The following is a 23,836-nucleotide window of genomic DNA, read 5'->3' on the forward strand; positions in this document are numbered from 1 at the left end:
ATCAATATTTTTTCAGTACACATCATAAAATGAACTACATGTAAAAATGTTTTGCAATGTAATGAATGCTGTGATGAAGTTCTGACAATGTCTGTACTTTATCTGTGGTGGTTCCTAATCTTATTTTAACAATTGCCAGGTCATAATTGCAAATAAGTAACTGATTCTCCCGCTAAAATGAAAGTTACTTAAAAATAAAATAAAAAATGTCTACCTAGTTTCCCTGCTGAGCAGTCCAGCTTTTAATTCAGACAAAATCGAAGTGTTCTGCAGCGATAACACTATTCTAGAACTTCTTATTCATTTATTTTACTTTTTGATAAAAAGCAACAAAATAAACAAAATTTTTCAACTTTAACAAACTGTGCAGCATTAAATGACCTACAATGTAAAAAGTGAAGCATTGGATCAATTAACAAAAGTTGTGTAATTGAGTTAAAGACAGCATCAACTCAAATATAAAGTTGATTAAAACTAATATTTTAAATGTAAAAAATTGCAGGTTATTTGATAATTGATGCAAAGTTTAACTTTGCGGATGACAAATATTTTTATCTTTTTATGTTTTAAGATATGCCAAATTTATAGAGAATGTGCCTTCATTTGTAAATGAAAAACAATATAAAAAAATTAAAATTAAACAACACAAATGTTTTAAGTTTTATATTTTTCTCTTTTTTTTAATTCTTGTCATTTTTCCTTACAATTGATTCACTTCTTGTCAAGTTCTCCCTCGTTTTTCACTCTCCTGCAAACTAAAAAGTTGCTAGCTGCTAGTTACTTTAGTACTGAAAACATCCCATAAAACACACATTTAAAGCTAAACTTTTTAGTTTAGCATTTAATCCACCTAGCATTACCATATGTCTGTTTTCGGCCACATTGCTGCACTAAAGTGTGCAAACTGTAGTAAATAGTGTTTTTTCCATGAATGAAAAAAGACTATTTTACGTTTTTTAATAGATTTTTTGAATGGAGGAACGGTTCGCAAGCTAGTTGTTGAATTGACTGACCCATTAGCTTGTTAGGTAATTATAACAATGACCTAGAACATTTTAGAATGGTATAAATAAATAGATTTTATAATAGACAAATAATATTTTTAGTTAATTTTGAAGGTTAACATTTTTTGCAGATGTGTGGATTTCATTACACTTCAAAAATAATATATATTTTAAAGTATATTTACTTTCCTCTTGCTATTCTTAAATGGTTTTTAAGGTTTGCTTTATTAATCATTTAAATGAAAGAAGAAAGTCGCTGTCTTTGCAGAGCAGTTTCCTCGTAAATCTTGTGTGAGCAAACCATGATACGTCTGGGGAAGGAGAATTACACTGAAGTAAATTAAATCAGCATACAGTGCAGTGCAGTCTTGTCATGACAGGTTACTTCTTCTACAAATCACTTCTTAAAGACGGTTCCAGTAGCTGTGCTGAGCAGTTTATGACACTACCTAAGAGACTGTCTGGATTCATTTAGAAAGGCCAACACTGACAGCAACAATATAAGCAACATTTAAAGATCTTAATATATCAAGGATACGGCAGTGTGATTTTTATGGTGTTTTTAAAGCATTATCCCTAAAACAAATCATCCTTCATTGAATGTCCAGTAACCTTAACAGATTATGTTTTCAGAGAGTAACTAATATCATTCTGCTACAAAAGCATTTGTTATCAGTTTGTTTGTTTTATCCATTTTCTACTGTCTTTATCTTGAATTTCCCATGAAAACACAAAAACTGCTACTACACTATATCCACAGTTTTTTGAGAAGAAAAACAGCCTGCTCCAGATTTGACGAGTGACACCCCTTTTGTTGTACCAAAACTACACATCCATCCATTTCCGCACATGGTTTCTTTTGATATTATCAGTCTGGAAACAGACATTTCCACAACAATATGATGAGCCTAGATTACCGAAATCACATCCGATCAAATGTGGTCGCATCCCCTTTGTTGCACCAGGTTAACAGCTTTCATTTAAAATACTAATTGGCCGTGTTTTAATCTATTTTGGAATCTGGGTTGTTTTCCTACGATTGTTTCAAGTTTGAGATCACACCTCTGTAGGACCCAAAGTTCCATCTGTGCCGGATCAAAAGAACAATGGAAGTACAAAGTACTGATAGACACGAGAACTTTAACTTAACCTTTTATTAAAACCAAACAGAAAATTGCCTCATTTTTCATCTTTTATCTGTAGCTCATAACAACATTTATAAAAGTATGTCCCTCAAGAGTTACCCATGAACCCTTTTCAATAAACACCATTAAGGAAATTGAGAAGCTGTTAACCTTTAACCTTCCTGGAGAATCTTTTGCCCTCCTCTGTCACTTAACTGAATAAAGCCCATCACTGACTGACACCAGGCTGACTTTGATGACCTCCCATTTAGACCGCTGATGGATGTTGTAACAGATATTGGTGATACTGGTGGTTATTCTGTGAATGTTTCTGCTGCTTTGAACTATAAGATGAGGAAATATAAGTGAGCAATGTTTGGAGCGTTAATCTGGTTACGTAGTTTCATCTGATAGATCAAATTCTGACAACAAATGCTTCAAGATTCTGAGCTACATGTATTTAGTTAGTTTGTTCAAAGTAAAAGTAATAAATTAAATCTCTAAAAACAGTTTTTTTGCAATAATCTCAAGTGTATATAGGTGTCAGTAGGTTGAAAAGTTACATCCAAATTATTAGCAAAAATAAGGTTACTCTGTGACTAAATTGAAATTATAGTCAGAGAGGGGCCAGCATGAGGTTTGGCTGCCGTCTCAGTTACCTCTGCAGAGGAGTCCATCCTGGACGATGGTTTGTTTGCACACACTGCACTGCTTGGACTTCTTGAAAGTCTTCAGCCGGAACGTGTGGGAATGAAGAGCCTCCAACTCCTCCGGCTGCAGGCGGGAAGCCAAAGACAAAAGCATTACTTTGTTAGGATGCTGTTATCAGTTCAGACGGATGAGGAAAAACGAAAAAATAACAGTGTAAATCAAAATCATCCACAGCTCAGGATGTCTGTACAGATGACTACACTTCCATTTATTTAGGATTCCCCAAAGCAGCTTTCCCAGTTTATATTAAAAAAGTTTTAACTATAATAGTTTCTTGAATTGAACAAACATGAGACCTGTAATAATAAAACCATTTGTGCTCCAAAAGTTTTTTTTTCACCTCTAAAACACGAGAAACTGAAATAAAGAAAAAAAAATGTGCAAAAAAGATTCACTTTTAATCGTTTTTGTTTTGTTTTTTTCCCCATTTCATCCATCTTATTTCCAATTTACCCTTAGAAAACATTTTGATCTTTATCAGGCAAAACCAGGTAGACAGATTGTTTCATTTTCCAAGCATTAAGACAGTTTGAAGCTCTAAAAATGGTGCTTCTTTACCTTTCATAGTACATTCAGTAGTACATTCTACTGCCGTCTTTATTTACTTTTTCGGTAAAATGTTTGTTTGTTGAAGCTCACGTCGCTAAGAAACTTAATAAACCATCCCTTCTTTAAGTTAAACAATTTCAGGTGGCAAGAAGATTCTAACGAAACATTTAAATTGACGTATAAATAACCAAATATTGACACACACAAAAAAAACAAAAACAAGTTGAAATATCTACCTCACTTCACAATTAGTATAGAGAAACAGCTATAGTATTTGGCAAATCTGCTACATCTATCTATGGAAAGGATGACAGACTTATATGGAAATAAAAAAGTCCAGAATGCATTTTAGTGCAAACAAAAGAGAAATAAAGAGTATGTTTGTATGAAACATTTACCTGTTTTTTCCCCATTAACCGAAAAGTTAAGAGAAAAGGAAGAACCCTCCCCACACAAGAAGGTAAGATGATTTTTTTTCTTCTGTTTTTTATAAAAGCAGCAAACATATAAAATATAAGAATTTCAATTTGCACAAAGGACTTATGATACTATTTTTGTTCCAAAAAATCCTTAGTCATTTCACCTTTTCTGCCCTCAGGCTCCATATTTACTGTCACACATCGGTAGCAGTAACTGATACACCTGCTGCTCCATAAATAAATCTGTTATTGCATACTCCTTGCTATAAACAAAAACAGACGGCGTGAGGTTACACAGTCATGAGTCAGCATGGGAACTCCCAACTTTGTAAGTTGTGTCTGAGTCAATCCATAATATTTTTCATTTTTTTAAAAGTGTCCAATCTTTATTTTGAAATATTTCAAAATAAACTAATGAGTTTCAAGATTGTGAAAAAATCAGTAGATTAGCTTTATGGTATGTCATAAAAAGACAACAGAACATCTAATTTTCTCTTAGAAAAACTTACTGTTGCGCTCCTTATAAAATTTTGAAAAAATGAGCAGGTGCGCGTGTTCTGTTTTTAAATCATCATTTACATATTTACATATACCAACACATGTTCTATTCCGGATTTTCCCAAAGATAAAACCAAATTTGCATAGAAGAATATTGAAACAGGCAGGCGTTACTTCTTTTGTTTATCAAAATCCAGCTCAATGTTTGTTTCAGAACCACATGGTAACAGCAGGAAAGCAGGCCTTTCACTCATCTTCAAGATACGCTTTACTACCACATAAGTGGATTAGCTTAATCTGTTTAGGCGTAAATAATGACTATGCAGGATGCACCACACTGGCGACAGTGCTTTTCTTGGTAGGTGTGAAGGTTCCAGCCTGGCACTCACACGTGGTGGTGGTATCCAAGGACCAGCAATGCCAAAGCCCAGACCGGCACTTGCAAACAAATCTTTCAATTCACAAATGGATATTTAAGAGAAGGCAAAAGGGTAAAGAGTGGGTTCCTTTCAGTTCCTAAAAACAAAAAAATGAACGTGACACTTTTTTAGTAATTAGGGAATAGTGAAGGAATACGGACGTAGCCACAGTCTCACCTGATAATTATCAACAGCTGTCTTCATTTAAGTTAATTATCTTCAGTGCATTTAAGTATCCATGATTTGATTATGTTTAAGTCTATTTACCACCACTAGCCTAGTCTCCTGCAATGTGGGTCCTAAATCAACAATTCGATGCGTTTGTCTTTAAAATCAGTTTTACATTCAATAATTATTCAAGTTTTATGATGTAATTCCTTGTGGTGGACAAGTAAAGCTTCACTTTATTAACAATTGAGTCGAAAAAGATTCAAAGCTGATGGACAAATAAGCCTCGTTTCCACTGAGTGGTCCGATTCGGTATGGTACAGTAACGAGTAGTACGGTACGGTCCAGTTATTCTGACGAGAATTTCCGCTCAGCTGAACCTCGATTACCCTTAGCGGTTTGTTTTCACGGTGCTTGCATTGCTAGCGTGCCATTAGCTCACCCTGTATCACACTGTCGCCAAGAATGGCAAGAAACGTTTGCAGTTCCACCGCAAACCAGACCTTGCTGTTGTTCCAACATAGACTCATGACCAAAAGAGTACACAGGAAAACACAAAAAACCCAAATGCTTACAAACATTGGAAATCTTAAATGAGCACTATAGTGGTGCTTTCTAATGTGGTCATCACTTTCTACCAATCAACGGGTGGCTACAGCAGCTTCACACCAACCACTTTTCAATGGACATACAACCGATGGGGAGTATGGTTTGGTACTGTTTAATGGGTCCATTTTACAATAGAAACGCTCAAAATACTGGACTGCTCAATGGAAACGAGGCCATAGTAACCCCTAAACAGCATGAGTGAAGCACTGGCACTGCCTCGATACCATGACAGCAGTACAAGTTCAGGAAAGTCTTCAAGTGTTTTTGTTCATCAATACCAAATAAGGATATCATCATCCTAAAATATTCATACTCTCCCTCCCTCCCAAAGAATAAATGCAAATGATAGTGAAGGTTAAATGTTGGGTAGGGATTGTCTTTTTAGGGACCATCAACCTGTATACAGGATTTAAGATGGCAATTAGCCTAAAAGGCTTTATTTTTTTTGCATTTTTACACTTCATTTAAACATAGTACTAAATGTTATGTCCTAATTACTAAAAGCAACATAATCAAAGCCTTGGGCATCATTGGTCATGTGACATTGGCGTTTTGATACAAGCTACAACACACCCCTTTGAATAACTCTGCTTCTAGTACAGCACAAGCTCCAAAGCTTCTGTATTATTTGCCCATCAATAGGAATCTCATGGTAGAAAATGACAATACTTTTTTTCTCAATGACTGAAGAAAATGTCACATTTGCAACACTTTGACCTTTTCCTGACTCTGTCCTTGACCGTCATGGCTGAATGCTCAATCCAACCCTTATCATGAACTTATCTTCAATGTAATTTTAACTCTGACCTTCAACCAAGTCTTACCAGTCATATCCACCTAAAATTAGCTTGAGATCCCAGGAACATGAAGGTCCTAGTAAGGTAGTGTGATGTTGGCAATCTCATAAAGATTGTACCACAAATACACACATACACACTTTAAAATAAACTTCTGTCCATGCTGTTCCCTCATTATTTTTTGAGCGTTTCCTTTTTTTTAACTTTCAAGAATCAATAAAAAGTTTGATGGAAATGATGCCTACCAGAACTAGGAAATGTAAAAATTCCTTCACTTTCAGGTTTTCTTCCCCAGTGCCTCTCTGTCTGCTCTGCTGCTCTTAAGACTATAAAAAGAAAATATTTTTTTTTCCACAATAAGTTGATCATTTATTTACTTTTGCAGCCTTACTAGAAATCTTTAGTCCAATCATTTAACTCCAAAAGAGTATGTCAATACTGAGCAACAGAATAGAACAGTCCCTTTTGTGAGCTCTTAATTGTCTCTGATTATTAAAATCCCCCCCCTAACAAAATGCACTGTTGATTGTTTGGGTGGATGAGTGGCTGGAGTGGATGAGAAGTCGATTGGGGAGACAGGGGTGACGAGTGGAGAAGTGGGGGTTGGGAGCCCTTCCCAGGAATTGCAACTTTTTCTGTCGTTTGTTTCAGAGCGTTACAAGCTTCTTCATCCTTCACATTCACATCACCCCGCCGAATCTAAAAATGGGCCACCAAAAGAAAGGAAATGGTTTCAGACAGGCAACAGAGACCTCGAAAGCTGGGGGGTCAGGGTGTACACGTACCCCCCTGAGTTCAGGCATGGCAGCTCCTGGGAAAAGATTCCCGTTCCCTTAGAGACGCACGCATAATCTCCGGTCTAGTACTCATTAGCACACATGGGCAAAACAGCCACTCTTGTGCATAATACTGTGCAAACACATACACACACACACAGATGAGCTCATTCTTAGATTTTGTGCATGTACACATACTGACTAACACACATACACTTTTGCATCCCCAACAATCCCTCCCACAAGCCACTCCACTTGGACTCTTTTTCCCACTGTTGTAAAGCCTCAGAAAGAGAAAGGTCTGTAACTAGCATTGTTTACCTCTGCCCCCACATTCTTTTAAGTCTTTTAAGCATTTGCAACAAAGGGAAATCTGTTTTTATTTTAGTTTTTTACTAATATTAAGTATTAGGTATCTGTCCTGTTTCAAATGTTTCTTTTCTAAATGAAAACCATTTGGAGCTCATTTTTATGGACACAAGGATCTTTTTGCACTATTTACATAAACAAATTTGCTATGCTATATAAGAAGCTTGTTTTTGGAGCTCTACAACTAAACCGAGTTATATATTGTTTTGATTAGTAAAATTCCAAAACCATTTCAGTAATGTGCAACCAAGCTTTCAGGTAGAAAGTCAAACACAATTTTAAAAGAACATTTAAAAAACTAGTTGTGTTTCAGGAGTGTGTTGTGCATTTGTGTTGTGAATTTGCAGTCTTGTAATAAGTCACGCATATGACTGCAGCCACCAATTATCTTGTAATCAATTAATTTATAGATTATTAATATTGTTAGCATTGAATAAACATTGTTTAATTATAAACAACTTTAGAATTTTACACACTTTACATTTATAAACATTGTGTAATATGCAGAATTCTTTTCAGTTGCTGGATCATTGGCTGCGTTAACATGTGCAGAATGTCTTTAATTGGATCAGGCATTTATTCCAATTACTTGTGTCCATGTTAAGACAGCTATTGATGTTGTATTGTTGTAGACCCCACAAGACAGAGCAAGGACATAAAATCCTCTCCACCTTTGTCATGGGAGGGGTCAAACATCAATGTAAGGGTGGGGTCATCTGGACCCCTTGGAATAGCACAAGGGTTAAGACATTACGCAGTTGCAACAGGAGAATAAAAATGACGAGTCTGCAACATTTTAATGTTTTTATAAGGCATCTGTATGTGAAATCAGTGTCAAAAGGTCAAGTGTCTCTTTCTTGGTCTTTGGTACAAAGTGTTTTAGTCTGAATGTTCTGATAGACTTCACTTGAATTAAATGCTCTGTATTAGGTAATGCTGTTGTATGGAGACAAATTTATCCTTGACTTTGCTTGGCAACATGCATTCCACCTGAATAGCATAATCAAAAGCCTGTTTTTTTTCCTTTAAAGCAATAGCTATTCCTCAGATTTGTGACTCATGCAGAGATTTAACTGTTCACAAACACTCACACTTATTTCACCTCTTGCTTCATTGCCACTCTCTGGCAAAGCATCAAGCATTACCTCATGGTAAACTATGTTTGTCTGCAAACATGGCCTTCACGCTGAGTTTATTACAGGGCTATAAGGAAATAACACACACACAAGTAAATTATCTTTCTTTTTGTTTGACAGCCTTATGATTTACCTGATATTTTTCAGAAATATTTTAACATAATTTTATATAATATAATTTAACATAATACCCATACAGACTAATACAAAAAAATTAAATGCATATACAATTAATTATTTATTTTGGTGCTTTTGGTCTGAAAGTTGTAATTTTATGAAACAAAGTATATAAAATAAAGCTTAATGGTTTGTTGTGGTAAAAAGCGAATAGAGAAAACTTCTAAATAGATTTTATACAATAACACACTGAATCTAAATTTCTGTTCCAACACGTTTTTGCAACAAATGTGTTTTAATTCCATATGAGAACACAAAATTATGAGTATTACAAAAGACTGAGAGGCCGGAACCTATAAGAAGATCCGAGTGTATAGTAACATGCAGACATGCAGGCAGTGACATACATAGTATGCAGTGATCCCCCCTGCCAATCAGACACTATTGTTCTTGCCTTTGGAGCCAGCAGACTGATGAGTCCCCTAAAGTCAGCTGGGTTAATCAGACCGCTAACAAGCCTCCGTCTGTCATATGGAACACCATATGCATGAGTAGAGATTTTATCCAGACGCACTCTGGCGATCACTTCATGTCTCCATCTGTGACCGTGTTTGTACATGTTCATATGTCTTGCTTCACAGGAAGTGTCAAAGCACAGCTCACCTTTGAACCCCATTGTTCCATGTTTTTGACTTTTTTTTTTTTTTACAGTTTTAATCTACTCACAGTTTTCCCTGAGACCTGCTAGACACCCTGAGCCTCTTTACTCTTCACTCCTGACTGTTCTCCTGGGGTTTCTTGGATGAGCAGAAGTCAAATATGTACTTCCAAGGATGTACTTTTCAAGGATATATATTTGAATGACTCCCAAATGAACATATCGCCAAAAAGACCAAATAAAAAATTATTATGAAATCATTTTAATATATAAGAAATTTATTTTAAAAAATATCATATGGATTTGGGAATGGTAGGTTTGTTTTAGTACCAATATGAGGAAAACTTGAGAAGTGGGATATTAGTGATCAATATTGCGACGACGATATGCTTTCTGATAACAACAAATACATCATTTCCATTTTACTGCAACAGTTGTATTTAAATACAAGTCAACGTAAGTTATATAACAAGTTTTCTCAATAGAAGACGGGTTAGAACTTATTGGAGAAACGCCAGAGAATAATGATCTACCCGGAGTACTGGCCAAAACTAATGTGGACAACAATTACAGTGTGCAGTTGTACATTTTTTTAAAACATTATGGTCTCACTGTCTAAGCACATGTGTGAACATTTAGGGTAATCATTTATCACTGTCATTTGCAGAATATGATATGTTCTTGATTTATTGTCCAGGCCTAATATATATATATATATATATATATATATATATATATATATATATATATATATATATATATATATATATATATATATATGTGCACTTTTTTCTAGTTTATTTTATTTTAGTTATTTTGATGGAAAAACTTTCTCTAAGGAGCCTGGTTCAAGAAAAAGTTTCTGTAAATAAAAGCAAATTGCATGTTAAGAAATAACCAGTTGTTCTTAAATGTAAATAAATTGCACATTTTGATCCCAATAAGCCATCAATGTAATCGTTTTGTAAGTCTCTCCACAGCAAACAACAAAAACACTGACTAACAAAAATCATAACCTATTTGTTACCAAAAAGTGCTCCAAGAGTTGATGTCAAGAAAGAAAATGTGGACAAAAACAAGAGACTAGTCAAAGAAGACACCTGACTTCCATTAATCCTTTCATTCGGAATGAAATGTTAGAATACATTCCAGAAATGAAGGAGCACTGTGAATCCTGTAATTGGAAGCAGCATGGTGTAAAACAAGTGCAACAAGAAACAATTACCGCTAAATCCCAGAGAAAAAAGCTGCTGCTAGTTTTACACTTTTTTTACTTTAACTTCCTGCTTTTCTTTCTTTTTTTTCCTCTTTCTCCGTTGCTGTTCCCACAAACCAAATGCTCTGACATTGAAAAGTCACCTGTTTTACATTTGGGGGGGGGCGCCCCGGGCATTCCAACCTTTCCTTCCTTTCCTCCTGCCCTCCCACCCCATAGACCCCTCTGGCTCTCTTCTCCTCATCTATCTCATTTTGGTGAAGTGGATCCCAGGGAGGAAATTAGTCAGTCATCCAGAAGTAAAGAGGAAAAGAAGAAAAATCCCCTCCTTCCCAAAGGAGCAGCATTAGATTAACACAAAGTGGATAAACTGCATTTTTGGGGTATCATGGATTATTAGGGAACACTTTTCATAATTATGGTTTTTAATCAGAAGAGTTCTTACAGATTTAAAAAAGAAACAGATGTTTCAACACAATATATACAAGAAAACTTTAGCTTTACTTAAAGTGATTTAAAAAACATGCTAAATTGGTGGTGAACTTTTCAATTTTTAACAGTTTTTTGCTGTCACAAACGCTTTTATTGTCATTTTTGAATTTGGATTGAATTTACCCCCTCAAAAGGAAAACTAATAATGTTTTATAGATATCTGCAGTTTGAAAGTGATCTAAAAGATTTCATGAAATGTACAGACATTATTTATTTTTATTTTTTTTTACCCCTTGAGGCCTATTGGTGCAATAGGCCTCAATCCAATTCGGCTCCAAATTACTGTGATTTAGCATCTATTTAAAAGCACAAACATAAGTGATTATTTTTTTCATAGCTGGAAATAAATTCAGAGATCAAGGGGTTAAAAGCTCCAACTTTTTCATAAATATGTCACAATACATTACATAAATATAAACTGAAATCTTTAAATTAAAAGTGAAAATATCATCTAACAAGTACTTTGGCTCACAATGACAGTCGTCCTTTAGTCAGCATACAGACATAAAGAATGATGTCTAAAAAACAACACAAATAAACTCTTCTCAACCATAAACAGCAAGTAATTCCACTTTAATTACTGTTTAAATTATAATTTTATGTTATCTTTTTCTAGTCATTTGTTAATTCCAGAACAAACATACGTAGATGTTTCCTTTTGGCCCAAATTCAGGTATGTCTTCCACAAATCTACATTGTGCTGAGCTTTAGGCATCTTCTTTACTTGTTTTCAGAAGAAATCCGCCCAAAATGTCTGAGATAAAGTCGCTTTCTTAAGAAAATAAGAACCTTCCTGCACAGTTATAGGATACATGATCCTTTTCAAAATAAATGACACGTCAATGAAATATGTGTACAAGCCAAATAAAAGCCAAAATACACCAAAAAAAACTAATTTAGAAAGGTATCTATAGTTCAACAACTCCAAAAGAAAACAGTGTAACGTAGCTGAAAGGGTCAAAGGGCATGGGACAAAGCAGATGTAAGTAATATCACAATAACAAGAGGTTATCTCTGCAGAATGGGATTGTCTCAACTGGGGAGATTAAATCTGGATGAGAACATCTCATAATTTGCAATTGAGTGACTTCATTTTCTTTTTGCATAGTGGATAAAATCTCTTGCTTGCCTAAAAAATATGACCTAAAAAGCTCAGAAAAAAAAAGATTTCAGAAAAAAATACTTAAAAACTAAGATTTTTAAAAATGTATTAAAAAGGATGTACAAAGTTTTGCCAGAATAGGGACCTAGTTGAAATTTCACTCCTACTTAAGTCTCATAATCAAGATTGCGCACTTTAAAGCTTTTTTTTTGTTTGTTTGTTTGTTTTTTAAACAACATAATCAATAGTGCTTTATATGGATAAATTTTGCTTGTGCTTAACGATGGCAAAACAATTTTAAGAGGTAGTCACAGTAACATTTGTATCAGTCAGTTTTTTGTATGTTGGAAGCAAGGTAGAGAATTACACGTATTGTGAAAATGCTAATGCTTCTGATGTTGCTAACGTGTAGCATGTTATAAACAAGTTCTAGGCTATGTCCGAATTCCTTCCCTACTCACAATATAGTCCACTATTTATTGCGTTAGCTATTTTTCAGTGCTGTCCGAATCTACTATTCCAAAATTGAGTGCACTAGAAAATTCCCAGAAGTCTTTGCAAAAACTAGCGTGCATCGATGCTCACTACATTAGCGAATATAGACCACAATGCATTGCGGTTGAAAAGTTTTTGCAAAGAAAAGTTGTTTAAATGTAATTTTCTAACAAACCATCCACATTTTCATCATCAAAACACAGTGGAGCCATAAGATAGCGTTGTGAAATATTTGTATGGATTCGATTTTCACTTTGTGAAATTGGGTGTCATTTCCGGCGTTAGCAAAATGACAGTAAAGTACAAAGCATGGTGTTAGAATTGCTTTTAAGATTCAGGGCACTATATAGTCTATGTAGTTTTTTGGTAGTTAGGATGGGAATTTAGACATAGCCCTGCAGGTACTGTGATATTAAAAAAGTGAGTTACTGACAGATTCATTTCTGACTCTTGACTAGCTCTGTGCGCCTTATTGTCTGGTGTGCCTTATATGACATATGCTCAAAAACAGACCATTCATTGTAGGTGCCTTATAATCCAGTAAACACAATAGTCGGGAAAATACTGTATTTTTGTGTATTATTATTCTAAAAAAGTCTAATCAAATCAAGGTATGTTTCAATTTTCTTTTTATGTTATATACGAGTAAACTCAGACACGATAAGTGCAGATTAATCTATGCCCCCTTGTTTAATATTTGACTTTTTTAGCATTATGTAACAAATGAGCGTTCATTCGACTTTGAGGCTTAACTTTACATGTGACTAACACTTAGAGACTTACATTGTACTTTCAAAAATTGACTTCAGAGCATCTCTGAGCTCCATTCTCTTTTAAACAGTCCAGAATGTGCAGCTTTTAAAGATCTGACATGCACATTGATGTTGTTGGAGGTGTTTTATCATTACTAAAACACATTTGTATTCTCAAAAATATGCACAACTCTGGCATCAGATATTACAATAGGTGACTCATTTTCAGCACATGCACCTTGTTGCAGAAAAAAATAGATTTGTTATTAAACTGATTTTTTTTTTTTTTTTAAGTTTATCTTGGCTGCTAAACTCTCTTTTGGGAGTAAAAATGTTTCAAACTCTGACCATACGAGTGCGTTTAAGAATGTTTTGGCTTTCAGATACACTCCTGTGCACAAAGGAGGCAAACAATTCCATTTAAGGTAGCTTTCAAAGCTGAACCTTGTGGGGAAAAATTGTAACATTTTCATTTTAAGGTTATCTTCTTGTTCTTTCGCCTTAACAAAAAACAGATATTTCCTTTTAAGTCGCTTCTTGACAGGTTTTGAGAAGTTCACATAGGGAGGATTTTTTGGCCAAAACATAAAATTCAACACAATTAATGATGAATAGTAAATTTTGTAAAAAAAACAACTAATAAGAAAAATTTGTTTTTATCCTTATAATGTAATACTTTATATACGAATGATTGATTTTTGCCATATTACACATTAATCTGCTATTCACCACTATTTTTGTATATTCACAAAAAAGTAATATGTCATATTTTAATTCTTTACAAAAATAAATTTTTAGTCAAACTCCTCAAACAAATATGACACTACAATAATTGACTGAAGTCTTCAAGTCATTTCACTTTGAGCAAAAGAAAAAAAAAAGACTTGAGTGCCAGACACATTCTGAGCTCCTATTTTCCTTTTGGCAAAACCCTGAGGACCTTGGAAGGGGTTAAGGCTAATGTGTCCAGTGGAGCATGCACAAAGCTGGGGGTCTCGTTGGGGAAGAAAAGAGGCGGGTGGGGGTATTGGACAAAGCTGGCCCACTCTTATAAATCAACTTAAACTTCCCTTTTTGTTTTAAGAGATTAAAAACATCAACAAAGATAAACCAAAAAAATCATACACAGAATTGAAATGTCAAATCAGACCTCTTGTCTGATCTACAAACTAGAGGTCTGTGACATTTAACATGCTTTTTTTTTAACTGTGTGATTGCATGTTGTCTCCTTTATGGGGACAAATTAAAAGATTCAAATGGAGCATCAGAAAAGAGAAAAAACATATTTAAGTGCAACTGAACCTAAATGGTTGCTGGTGCCAGGTTAGGTCATCTGAATACTTCAGGAAAAGCTGATCTACTAACATGTTCACACAAAGACATCTCAAGCATTTAAGGGGCATGGCTCAACAAGTGTATTAATACACCCCAAAACACATTCAAAATCAAACTATGCAGAACCGAACACAAAATGTCAAGTCTTTTGGCAGACAGACAACATCTACATATGAAAAAAAAGTAAGATGTTAAATCTGCCATGAAAAATACAAGAGCATGAGGCTACAATTGGCACAGGATCATCAGAATGGCGCATTAGAAGAATGAAAACACATTGTTTGTTTGGATGAATCCCGGTTACAGCTGAGATATTCAAATGGGGTCACAATATGGCATAAATAGAATAAAAACATGAAAGTGTTGCATATTGGTGCAAAGCCACTCATCTCTGTCAAAGCTGGCTTACATCAGTCAGAGTTACAATTAATCTAAGAATGTCCATTGGAGCTAAAGCTCCAGTGTTAAAGGGTTAAAAGTATGGATCCATCCTGCCTATCTACAGCGGCACCACCAGATAAACTGATGTAAGGACGTTTATCTTGGTACTAGTAACAATTCTAATGTGGAATGTATGGCAGGCGAAAAGACTCAATATTTGACAGTAAAAAGCACCGTAAAAAAGCCGTATTGGCTATCAAAAACGCAGCTTTCTACGCACATTTTAAAAGTAGCACGTAAATTACACCATCTTGTGTTGGTGCAGTGGTTGGCACTATTACCTCACCTCAAGAGATCCTCAGTTCGAGCTCAAGAGGGAACCTTTGTGTGTTGAGTTTGTATATTCTCTCTGAGCATCTGTTAATTTCATTCAAGTGGACTTGGACCTGGTAAGTTATGTAAAATATAGGATTTTATGTCTCTGTCCGGTGTTGCATTGATCTAAGAACTCAATCATGGTGAACAAGGCCTTGGCTAAGATCAGCTGGAAGACCAGTTGCAGTGAGCTAAGAGATGAGGGGGAAATGCCTTTCCCTCAAAATGGTTGGAGAAGTTGCCAAAAGTGAACCAGAATGCATTCTTATTTACCCTTATTTTTTTACAGTAAATAAACTGGAAATTAAAATACTGTAATATTGTCATAAATGGAACAATTACTATAGAAACATTTACGTACCTACTGGCAGCTGGATGTGAGTAACTACTGTGTTTCCTTTTACAGTAATCCAACTGTAAAAGGAAATTCAGTTGAGTTTCTGTGTTGTAAGATGAAATACAGGACACAGAAATCACAGATATCACAAAAGCAACCCGGTCGCAGTAAAATGCGTACATATGCCACGACTTTGCACTCTGAAATACAGTGTATAAGATACGCCAAACACGCTTTTTGCGTGCATATGATACGCAATGGTAGAGGATAGGTTGCGCCGGCGTACAATATACACGCTTTTTAGGTTTCGTTTTGATCACGTGGTCAGAAATCCTCCGGCTCTTTTCTAAATGACGTCGTTCCTGGTTAAGGTTAGGATTACGGTTATGGTTAGGGTTAGAAAAGCAAATTGTTCGTTTGTGGGGCTGTCTGTGATGCTCACGGCTCCACCAGGGGACGTGTCAAACGTGGAAAACACATTTTAACACGTTTAGGACCGCGCGTATTATATGCACGCAAAAACCGGTTTTGGCGTATATTATACACGGTATTTCTCAAATCGTGGAATATGTACGCATTTTACTGAGACTGGGCTCCACAAAAGATTTGTTCAACCATTGATTTTTCACAATTTTCAAACAGAAATCAAGTGTTTGGTAATTTGATGACTACAAAAATAAATTTATTTATTGTCTGTGACAAAGAAAGCCTGTTTTGATATTTTGTAGAAAAAAAAACAAGAAAAAGAGGAAGAGCAAAAACGAGACACTAACTAAAACCATTATTAAAAGTTACCAAAAAAAAGAAAGAAAAAAAAAACGCTGTGTATGTCATGTAGTCGAACTCACTATTCCCGCATGAGAAAAAGCTGTCTTAGAGACAACCACAAACTATTCTTCGGTCTTACCCATGTTATTCAAGCATAACTGCTTTTTTGACACCTGTATGTGACACAGCGCACTAGAATGGCGCTTTGGACATGCAGTTTGTACATCTTGGGACAACACAAGACAGCATCATTTACATGCTACTTTTAGAACGTGCGTAAAAAGCTGCCTTTTTGATGCCCAATACATCGCTTTTTACTGCATTTTTCTTGGCGATTATTGACCCCTTTCGCTTGCCATAGATATTTGGAGTTCCAATTAAGCTCAGTTGGTACGACAGGATGCAGATGCAGGATTATATGGAAGGATCAATATAATCCCCATCAGTATACCAAAGCACTACAATCACTGGTATAAGATACTCCCTTACATTGTTGACGTTCAGATGAACTCGTTTCACTTTTTTGCTAAATTGTATTTATTAAAGCAGAGATAAACTTGTTAAAGAACATTTGTGTGCTGCATTAAACTATAGAAGCCCGGTCCATAAGGTCTAAGATCCGGCTGGTCTTCTAACCAGCCTGCCCCACCTGGTAATAATTAACCTGGATCAGGAGTGTTCAGTTTGACCCTATTCTGCCTTCAAAAGTACCTTAAATCTTCTTCTTTAAGTGTTCAAAACAATAGTATATGGCTACATCAACAAATCCAATACGTTTTTAACTTAATTTCATAAAATTTTCAATCTTATATATACCATACAGATGTGATGTATGTATGCAGGGCACTAGAGTGTCAAAAAGTGATAACAGCTAAAACATTTTAGAACAAGCTTACAATCCCCATCTTAAGTCATCAGGAAGAGTATCAAAGATGTTTAAGAATGTCAGAAAAAAACTTCTTATCACATCTATTCTGGTGTTGAGGGTTTGTGTTCTTGGCCTTCATCAATAATTCACTCTGTTCGGAGCAGCGACGGCATTCCACTTTCAAGGCCTCCCATGAAATCCATCAGTCCTTTTTTGTCCTTTTTCTTTGGCTCAAAGCATCTCCTCTTCACTTATTTTGTCCTTCAAGATATTTCCCCAAACTTACCTTAGTGAAATACAGTATACAGACATCTTTTTTATCCAGAGGCATCCTGCTGTGAAAGAGGATGCCATTGTATTTTGAATCTCGGTTGAGAAAGAGGTTCTGGCTACCTTCTGAAAATAGTCAATTTCTTGAATATATTCCTGCCTCTTCCAGAAGCTTCCTCTATTAATCTTCCTCTTCAAAAAGTCCAGCCTCTTCTCAACAGCATTTGCAGCTGTCTACAGATAATGTCTACCAAATGGGCTAAACACATGAGACTTTTTTAACATTTGTAGAGTTTAAGAACCAACAGGTTAACCATCTCTTTGCCTTTTCCTATATAACGGTTAGGTAGTAATACAAAAGTCAGAATTTCTTCAACAGGAAAAAGCTATTTAAAATCCTAAGACCCTTTTGGCAGAGTGAACGGTTCATGACTATTGATCACAATTGCATTATGTCATCAGTTAATTAGATTTGAATCATGAATGTTAACAGTGTGGGTCAAGGAGCTTTATGGAAATTTTAAGCGGCTACAAAAACTAGGGATGTCCTGATCAGGTTTTTGTGGGCCCAATCTGTCATTTGATTTTGAGTATCTGCCTACCGAGTGCAGATCCGATCGGATACTTTCGCTACACATTTAAAAAATGAACAAATTTAATAAGAATATCCATTATTTTTCTTTTGTTAACTATCTTTTATAATTGGACACTTAAAGAACTTCTCTGAAGTAGCTTTTGCAATCAAGTAAAAATAGAGCTACTTTTAACAAGTAAAAATAGGTGATAACTAGTCATGTGAGAAAGTTTGGTGACTGTAGCTTTAGTATATTCAGAACTAATGGTGACTTTCTTTTAATATCGTTGTTGTACAACAAATATGATAATGAAGTTTCACATGTTTTCACCATGAACTTAAAATTCAAGCAATACATTAAATGACATGGAAAAAAAAGACATTTCATATTTGATACGTTGAGGGAAGACATTTTTCATGCTTAACAAAAAAGCATAAAAATGATTTCACCAAAGCTCTAGTATGTAGAAAAAAGTTAAGGCCACCTTGTGGATGCAATGTGGTGTGGAGCAGTGGCAAACAGGCAAGTCTATAGTTGCCTTAGGAAAGGCAAGCAGAGTGAAAGTTAATGCCAAATCTTTGTGTTATGCACTACAATGTGAAAAGCTTAAACTAGTATCTATTGGACAATATTGAAATGATTGTCAATTGCAGAAGAATTGGCTTAGTTTGCTTTCATTTTGCACCTAAACAACCTAGATTTTATGCCATTACAGATACGTTTCACCTTTAGAGGGCTTTGCCTCAATTTTACAGTAGGATATTAGGACAAGTTGTAAAGTCATCTTTATTGCATTTGTAATGTGTTATACTAAAGCAGATGGTATCCTGGCAGTATATCAGTTGTGCACTAAAAGCAACTGAGGTTTTTTTTTTTTTTTTTAATTAACTAAATAAAACATTGCTGGACCAAAAAATATCTTTGTAGCATTTTCACTCAGATAAAAATTGTGTTTTTGTTGATTTTAACATGTTCTTCTGACATTTTTCTGATGATAATACATATATAAAGAAAATTAAACTTAAAATTGTTTTTCTAAGTATTTATTCATTCAAATTGTGAATCAGGAGCAGATGAAAATATCATGTTAACACTGGGTGAACCACAAGCTTCCTGCTTCACTCCATTTTCATCCACTTGTGGACAACTAGATTCATGAACTTCTTCCTTTTCCTTGTCAAAGATGGCCTCTGGCTCAATACTGGGACTGGGAATTACAGGGTAACTTATGATATGATATGGCTCACAGTACTGATAGTTTCATGATAGGTACAATATTGTAATCTATAATATATCACTATTTGTCTTTTTTAGAACAACTTAAAAAACTATTAAAATTAAAATTACAAATTGTGCGTGCCTGCTTGAACAAACACATCAAAGACCAGTTAAAGAGTCATCATCATTTAATTGAGTTAAATATTTAGGTCATCTAATTTACGGCCTTTGTATTGGATTGACAGCTTTAGTTTAAACATTTTCTTGATTTTGCGTTTTTTTTTTTTTTTCCACTGTCATAATTTGAATAGAACGGAAATTTGTGCGTATTTAAAGACACAATTTTTGATTTTTCTTTTTTAATTGGCAGGTAGGTGGAACCTATAAAACTCTTACTCTAATCTTCTCCACCTATTTACCCATGGGTACACCTCCCTGGACAGGGCACCAGTCAACTGTGGGGTCACATACAGACACTCACACATTTTAGGGACAATTTAGGGTGACAAATAACCTATGAAGCACGTGAGACAGTGGGAGGAAGTCAGAGTGCTGGAAAAACTAGTGAACTCCACATAGAAAAGACCCAGTCGGGATTTGAACCATAATCTCACAGTGACTACTGGACCACACACATTTCTAAAAAAGCTTTTTAAAAATATGTACAGTATCACACCAGTATCACAAACCTGAATGCAAATAGATTTACTTTGGGTGCAAAGTTAGAATTTTTAACATGAAACTCAAAGGAGAATTGCTCCCTTTAGGAACCAGCATCAAGAGGTCTTTCGAGGAACTGTAACACATGGTACTTCCTCATCTGTATCAACTTTGGGAACAGTAAGACAGGTCCACACCACACTTTAGATGAGCTTGAAGACTTTTTTGAAGCCGATTATCTGAGGAAACAAACTCCAGTCCAGATCAAACTGCCCCGGTGTGAATGTGCCCCAAAGAGGTTTTAGCACCAAGGAAAGATCTGCCATTAACACAGCGGTTCAAATTGAACCTCGCCCCCTTAAGTGAGCTCGCTTTGTCATACAATGCTCTGATGCAGTTGATCAGTGACCCAGAGCTTAGCTGGGGGGCTTTGAGGTTCTTTTACGACCCTCCCCTTGTACCTCGCCTCTCGCTCCTCCAAAAGAAAAGAATGGTAATTAACTGATGAAGAGCTCAGTAAGATTATCCAGTCTTCTCACCCAGAGCTGTAGCTCTGCCAGCGGTGTGCAATCATGTCCCAGAGGACCACAGTCGAATAGAGATGGACAGATCTCAAAGGTCTATTCAGGAACTTCTATTTTTTATTCACCTTGAATCGTGTTGTAAATAAGAAACAAACTAGAAAAAGTGCTGCGTGTTCATAGATGGAATAGCACACATTAAGTGCAGACATGAACACACTCAGATGGGCTCACTGACCACATCTCTGCTTTGAAGTGCACACAAACAACCCCTCACTGGGAGCGGGAATGCGCAGGAGATTAAATTATACAGGAGAAAGCAAAAATAGCTGTTTGCCCCAACCTCCAAGAGGGATTTTTTAGGACGGGTGGGGGGATAGAATGAGTGAGAGTGGGCAAAAAGAGAAGACAGATGGAAAAACAGCTGCCAGGACAGATATCAGAGTCAAGTTGGTGTCAGAATCGATGCCTATGAAACCATCAAAGCATCTAAAGTGTAGCTCTCCAGGCGTGGTTTTGTCCAACATTTTTGCACACTCTCATTCAGTCTTTTGGAGTATCAGCCCCCTTTGCATGTGTCACCATGCCAAGGCCCCACACAGCCAGGGTCCTAAACCTCCACCCAACCCCCGTCACACGGACCACCCAACACATTCACTGACCGGCCTCGTTCAGTCACTTTCCCAAGGATAAAAGTGAAAAAAACTACCACACACTGTAAAGCTACGTTATCTGTTATCCAATATGAAGAGTTACTTTTGGCAGAAACTTTTCTTTAACTAGTTTAGTAGTGCAAAAAACATAAAAAGGTGTTCTCACCCAGAACATGCAGGACAGACAGACCCAGGTGCGTGCAGGTCCTGCCAGAGCTGTCGGCAGGCTGAGAGAGACAGACGGCATGGTGACGGACAGGAGTGATGATGATGATGATGCTACACACTACTACGCTTCCTCAAGTCTAATCCTTGCAGGAGAAACATTGCTCGGTGCTGCAAATCCATGACTTCCTCAGACTTCCTTCGAGATTCCTCGTTTTTTTCCCCTCACTGACTAATTTGCCTCTTCCTCTGTCTCTCTGAATTGGATTCTGAACTGCCTCTCCTCTGTGCTCACTCTGCCTCTCCTCCCCTCTGTCAAGAAAAGTTTCACAAAGGTTTTTTTTTTTTTTCCTCCTTCCTAAATGGGGGTTGGAGGGCAGGCAGCCCCTACCTCTCCACGGGAGCAAAGGGGAGGGGGAGGGGGAAGTCCACTTATTATCCATCTCTTTTTGCGCCTCCTCTCTTTCTCTTATCCCATGTCTCCCTCCCTTCTTATCCCCCTTTAAGTCGCACCGCTTTTAATTTCATTCAATGTGATGATCCCGCCCTCTCCCTGTTCTTCCCCCCTCCCAGCATCCTTAGCTCCATACCTTTGAGTCCCTCACATTTCCTGTAAATACCTGCAATGATAGTGTTTTAAAAAACACTGATATGAAGACACAGATTATAAATCTGGTTCATTTTAGAGCTCAAATAGATGTTTGTATAAAGTAGATTCTTAGGTATTTTTTCTTTTATATGTTAGTCAGTTGTATCTCTGCAATTATCTTACATTGTCAAAAGTTGTTTCTGAATTCCTTCACTACTCACGATGATTGTGTTCCTTCTCCAGCCACTACAGAGTCTGTTTTGTCTGTTTTTGTAGTGCTTTCCAAATTTACAATTACAAAATCAAAGGGAGGGACGTCATGGGCCAGAAACTGAAATCTTACAACTTAAACTAAACCTAACCCAAAAGGGTTAAGATAAGGGTTAAGGTAACCAAACACTAATTAAACTTTTTTTGTCTGTTGATCTCTATAAATAGGTGCTGTCAGTAGGTCCTTGCCACATATTTGACAATTAAAACAACCCTGTTTAATTCCAGGTCTAAATCCATCTGTGTGCTACCTCCTACAGGTAGTGCAGTTAAATGTTGTGATTGGTCAACTGGTGTAAGTTTCACGCCATTTCAGAAGTTTCACGTCATAATGTTTTGAGCTCCAGTATAAAAGCCCCGCCCATCTTCATTCTTTAATGGTCGTCATTATCATGCTAGCTTTAGCATGACTTGTAGATTTTTTTATGTCAAAAATTAACTGGCTCACACAACTTTCCAGTGGATTTGGAAGTCAGACAGCTGTGGTTGAGTGCAATCGGAATTGAATGCAGTGAACTCCTTCCTGGAGATGGGATTTGCAATAAACGTTTCACTCTGGATTGTTTGCTTAATACGTTAGCCTTTATTAGCTTTTGCAGCTAGCATGATTTTACTGCCTTGAGAGAAGAGGGAGGGAAAAAAATCCTTAACCTCCACAGAAAGTTCTGATGCTGTACCACTCTCCATATTGAAGACACAGAGTGACCACGTTACCTCAAGCTCACCTCACTGTCAATCACAGATCCAAACCACACGCTCACATTAGTGAGCAACAGTGTCCAAATTGCTTTTAAAATCCAAAGCACTAGGTAGTCACACACTATATAGTTTACTAGTAGTTAGGGATAAGAGAGAGATTTTGGACACAGCCTACTTAGTGAAATATATAGGGCGATCGCCTTTTTTTGTGGTGTCTGAATCTACAAGGCCCTGGAAATTTCCCAGAAGTCTCTGCATAAAACTAGTGTGCATTGATACTCACTAGATTGGCAAATATGGACCACAATGCCTTGCATTTGAACCATTGCTAGAAAATTGTTTTTTAATGTATTTATTTTCATAAACTATTCAAGTATATATCCTCAGAATACTGTAGATTCAAAAATATGGTCATACTTATAAGGTTTTTACTTTGGTAAATTGTTTAGGTCATACTTGTCGTAACAAAAAAAACAAAAAAAAGTATTATGCATCCAAATTGCTGTAAAATTCAGGGCACAAGATAGTCCTGCACTACATACTCTTTTAGAAGTTGAGGTGTAGCGAGTGAATTCGTAGTCAAAGTATCTTGGATGAAACGGGGCTTTGAAAACTGTTTTTTTCACCATCGGCAAATCCATTGATGTGACATTACTAAAGAAGTAAACTTCATTCTGCACCAGGTTTTCTTGGTTTTCAAGGAGGAATCAAAACATGAATGGAAACCCCTCACGAGGAACT

At 36.1% G+C, this 23,836-nt stretch overlaps 1 protein-coding gene across 11 annotated transcripts in view; it reads right to left on the reverse strand.

Moving 5' to 3' along the window:
* Positions 1 to 23,836, reverse strand: part of tns1b (tensin 1b) — a 167,897-nt gene that overhangs the window by 106,354 nt on the left and 37,707 nt on the right. For 10 of the 11 annotated variants that reach the window (XM_036209791.1, XM_036209786.1, XM_036209787.1 and 7 more), the window contains exon 2: positions 2,788 to 2,902. In XM_036209791.1, coding sequence (XP_036065684.1) covers positions 2,788 to 2,902 — 115 coding nt within the window. Of the gene's footprint in view, positions 1 to 2,787; positions 2,903 to 21,538; positions 22,419 to 23,836 lie in introns of those variants that run through there. The other variant, XM_036209788.1, reaches the window with a different exon arrangement.

Source organism: Oryzias melastigma, linkage group LG21 (genome assembly GCF_002922805.2).
Source record: "Oryzias melastigma strain HK-1 linkage group LG21, ASM292280v2, whole genome shotgun sequence".
Taxonomy (NCBI): Eukaryota; Metazoa; Chordata; class Actinopteri; order Beloniformes; family Adrianichthyidae; genus Oryzias; species Oryzias melastigma.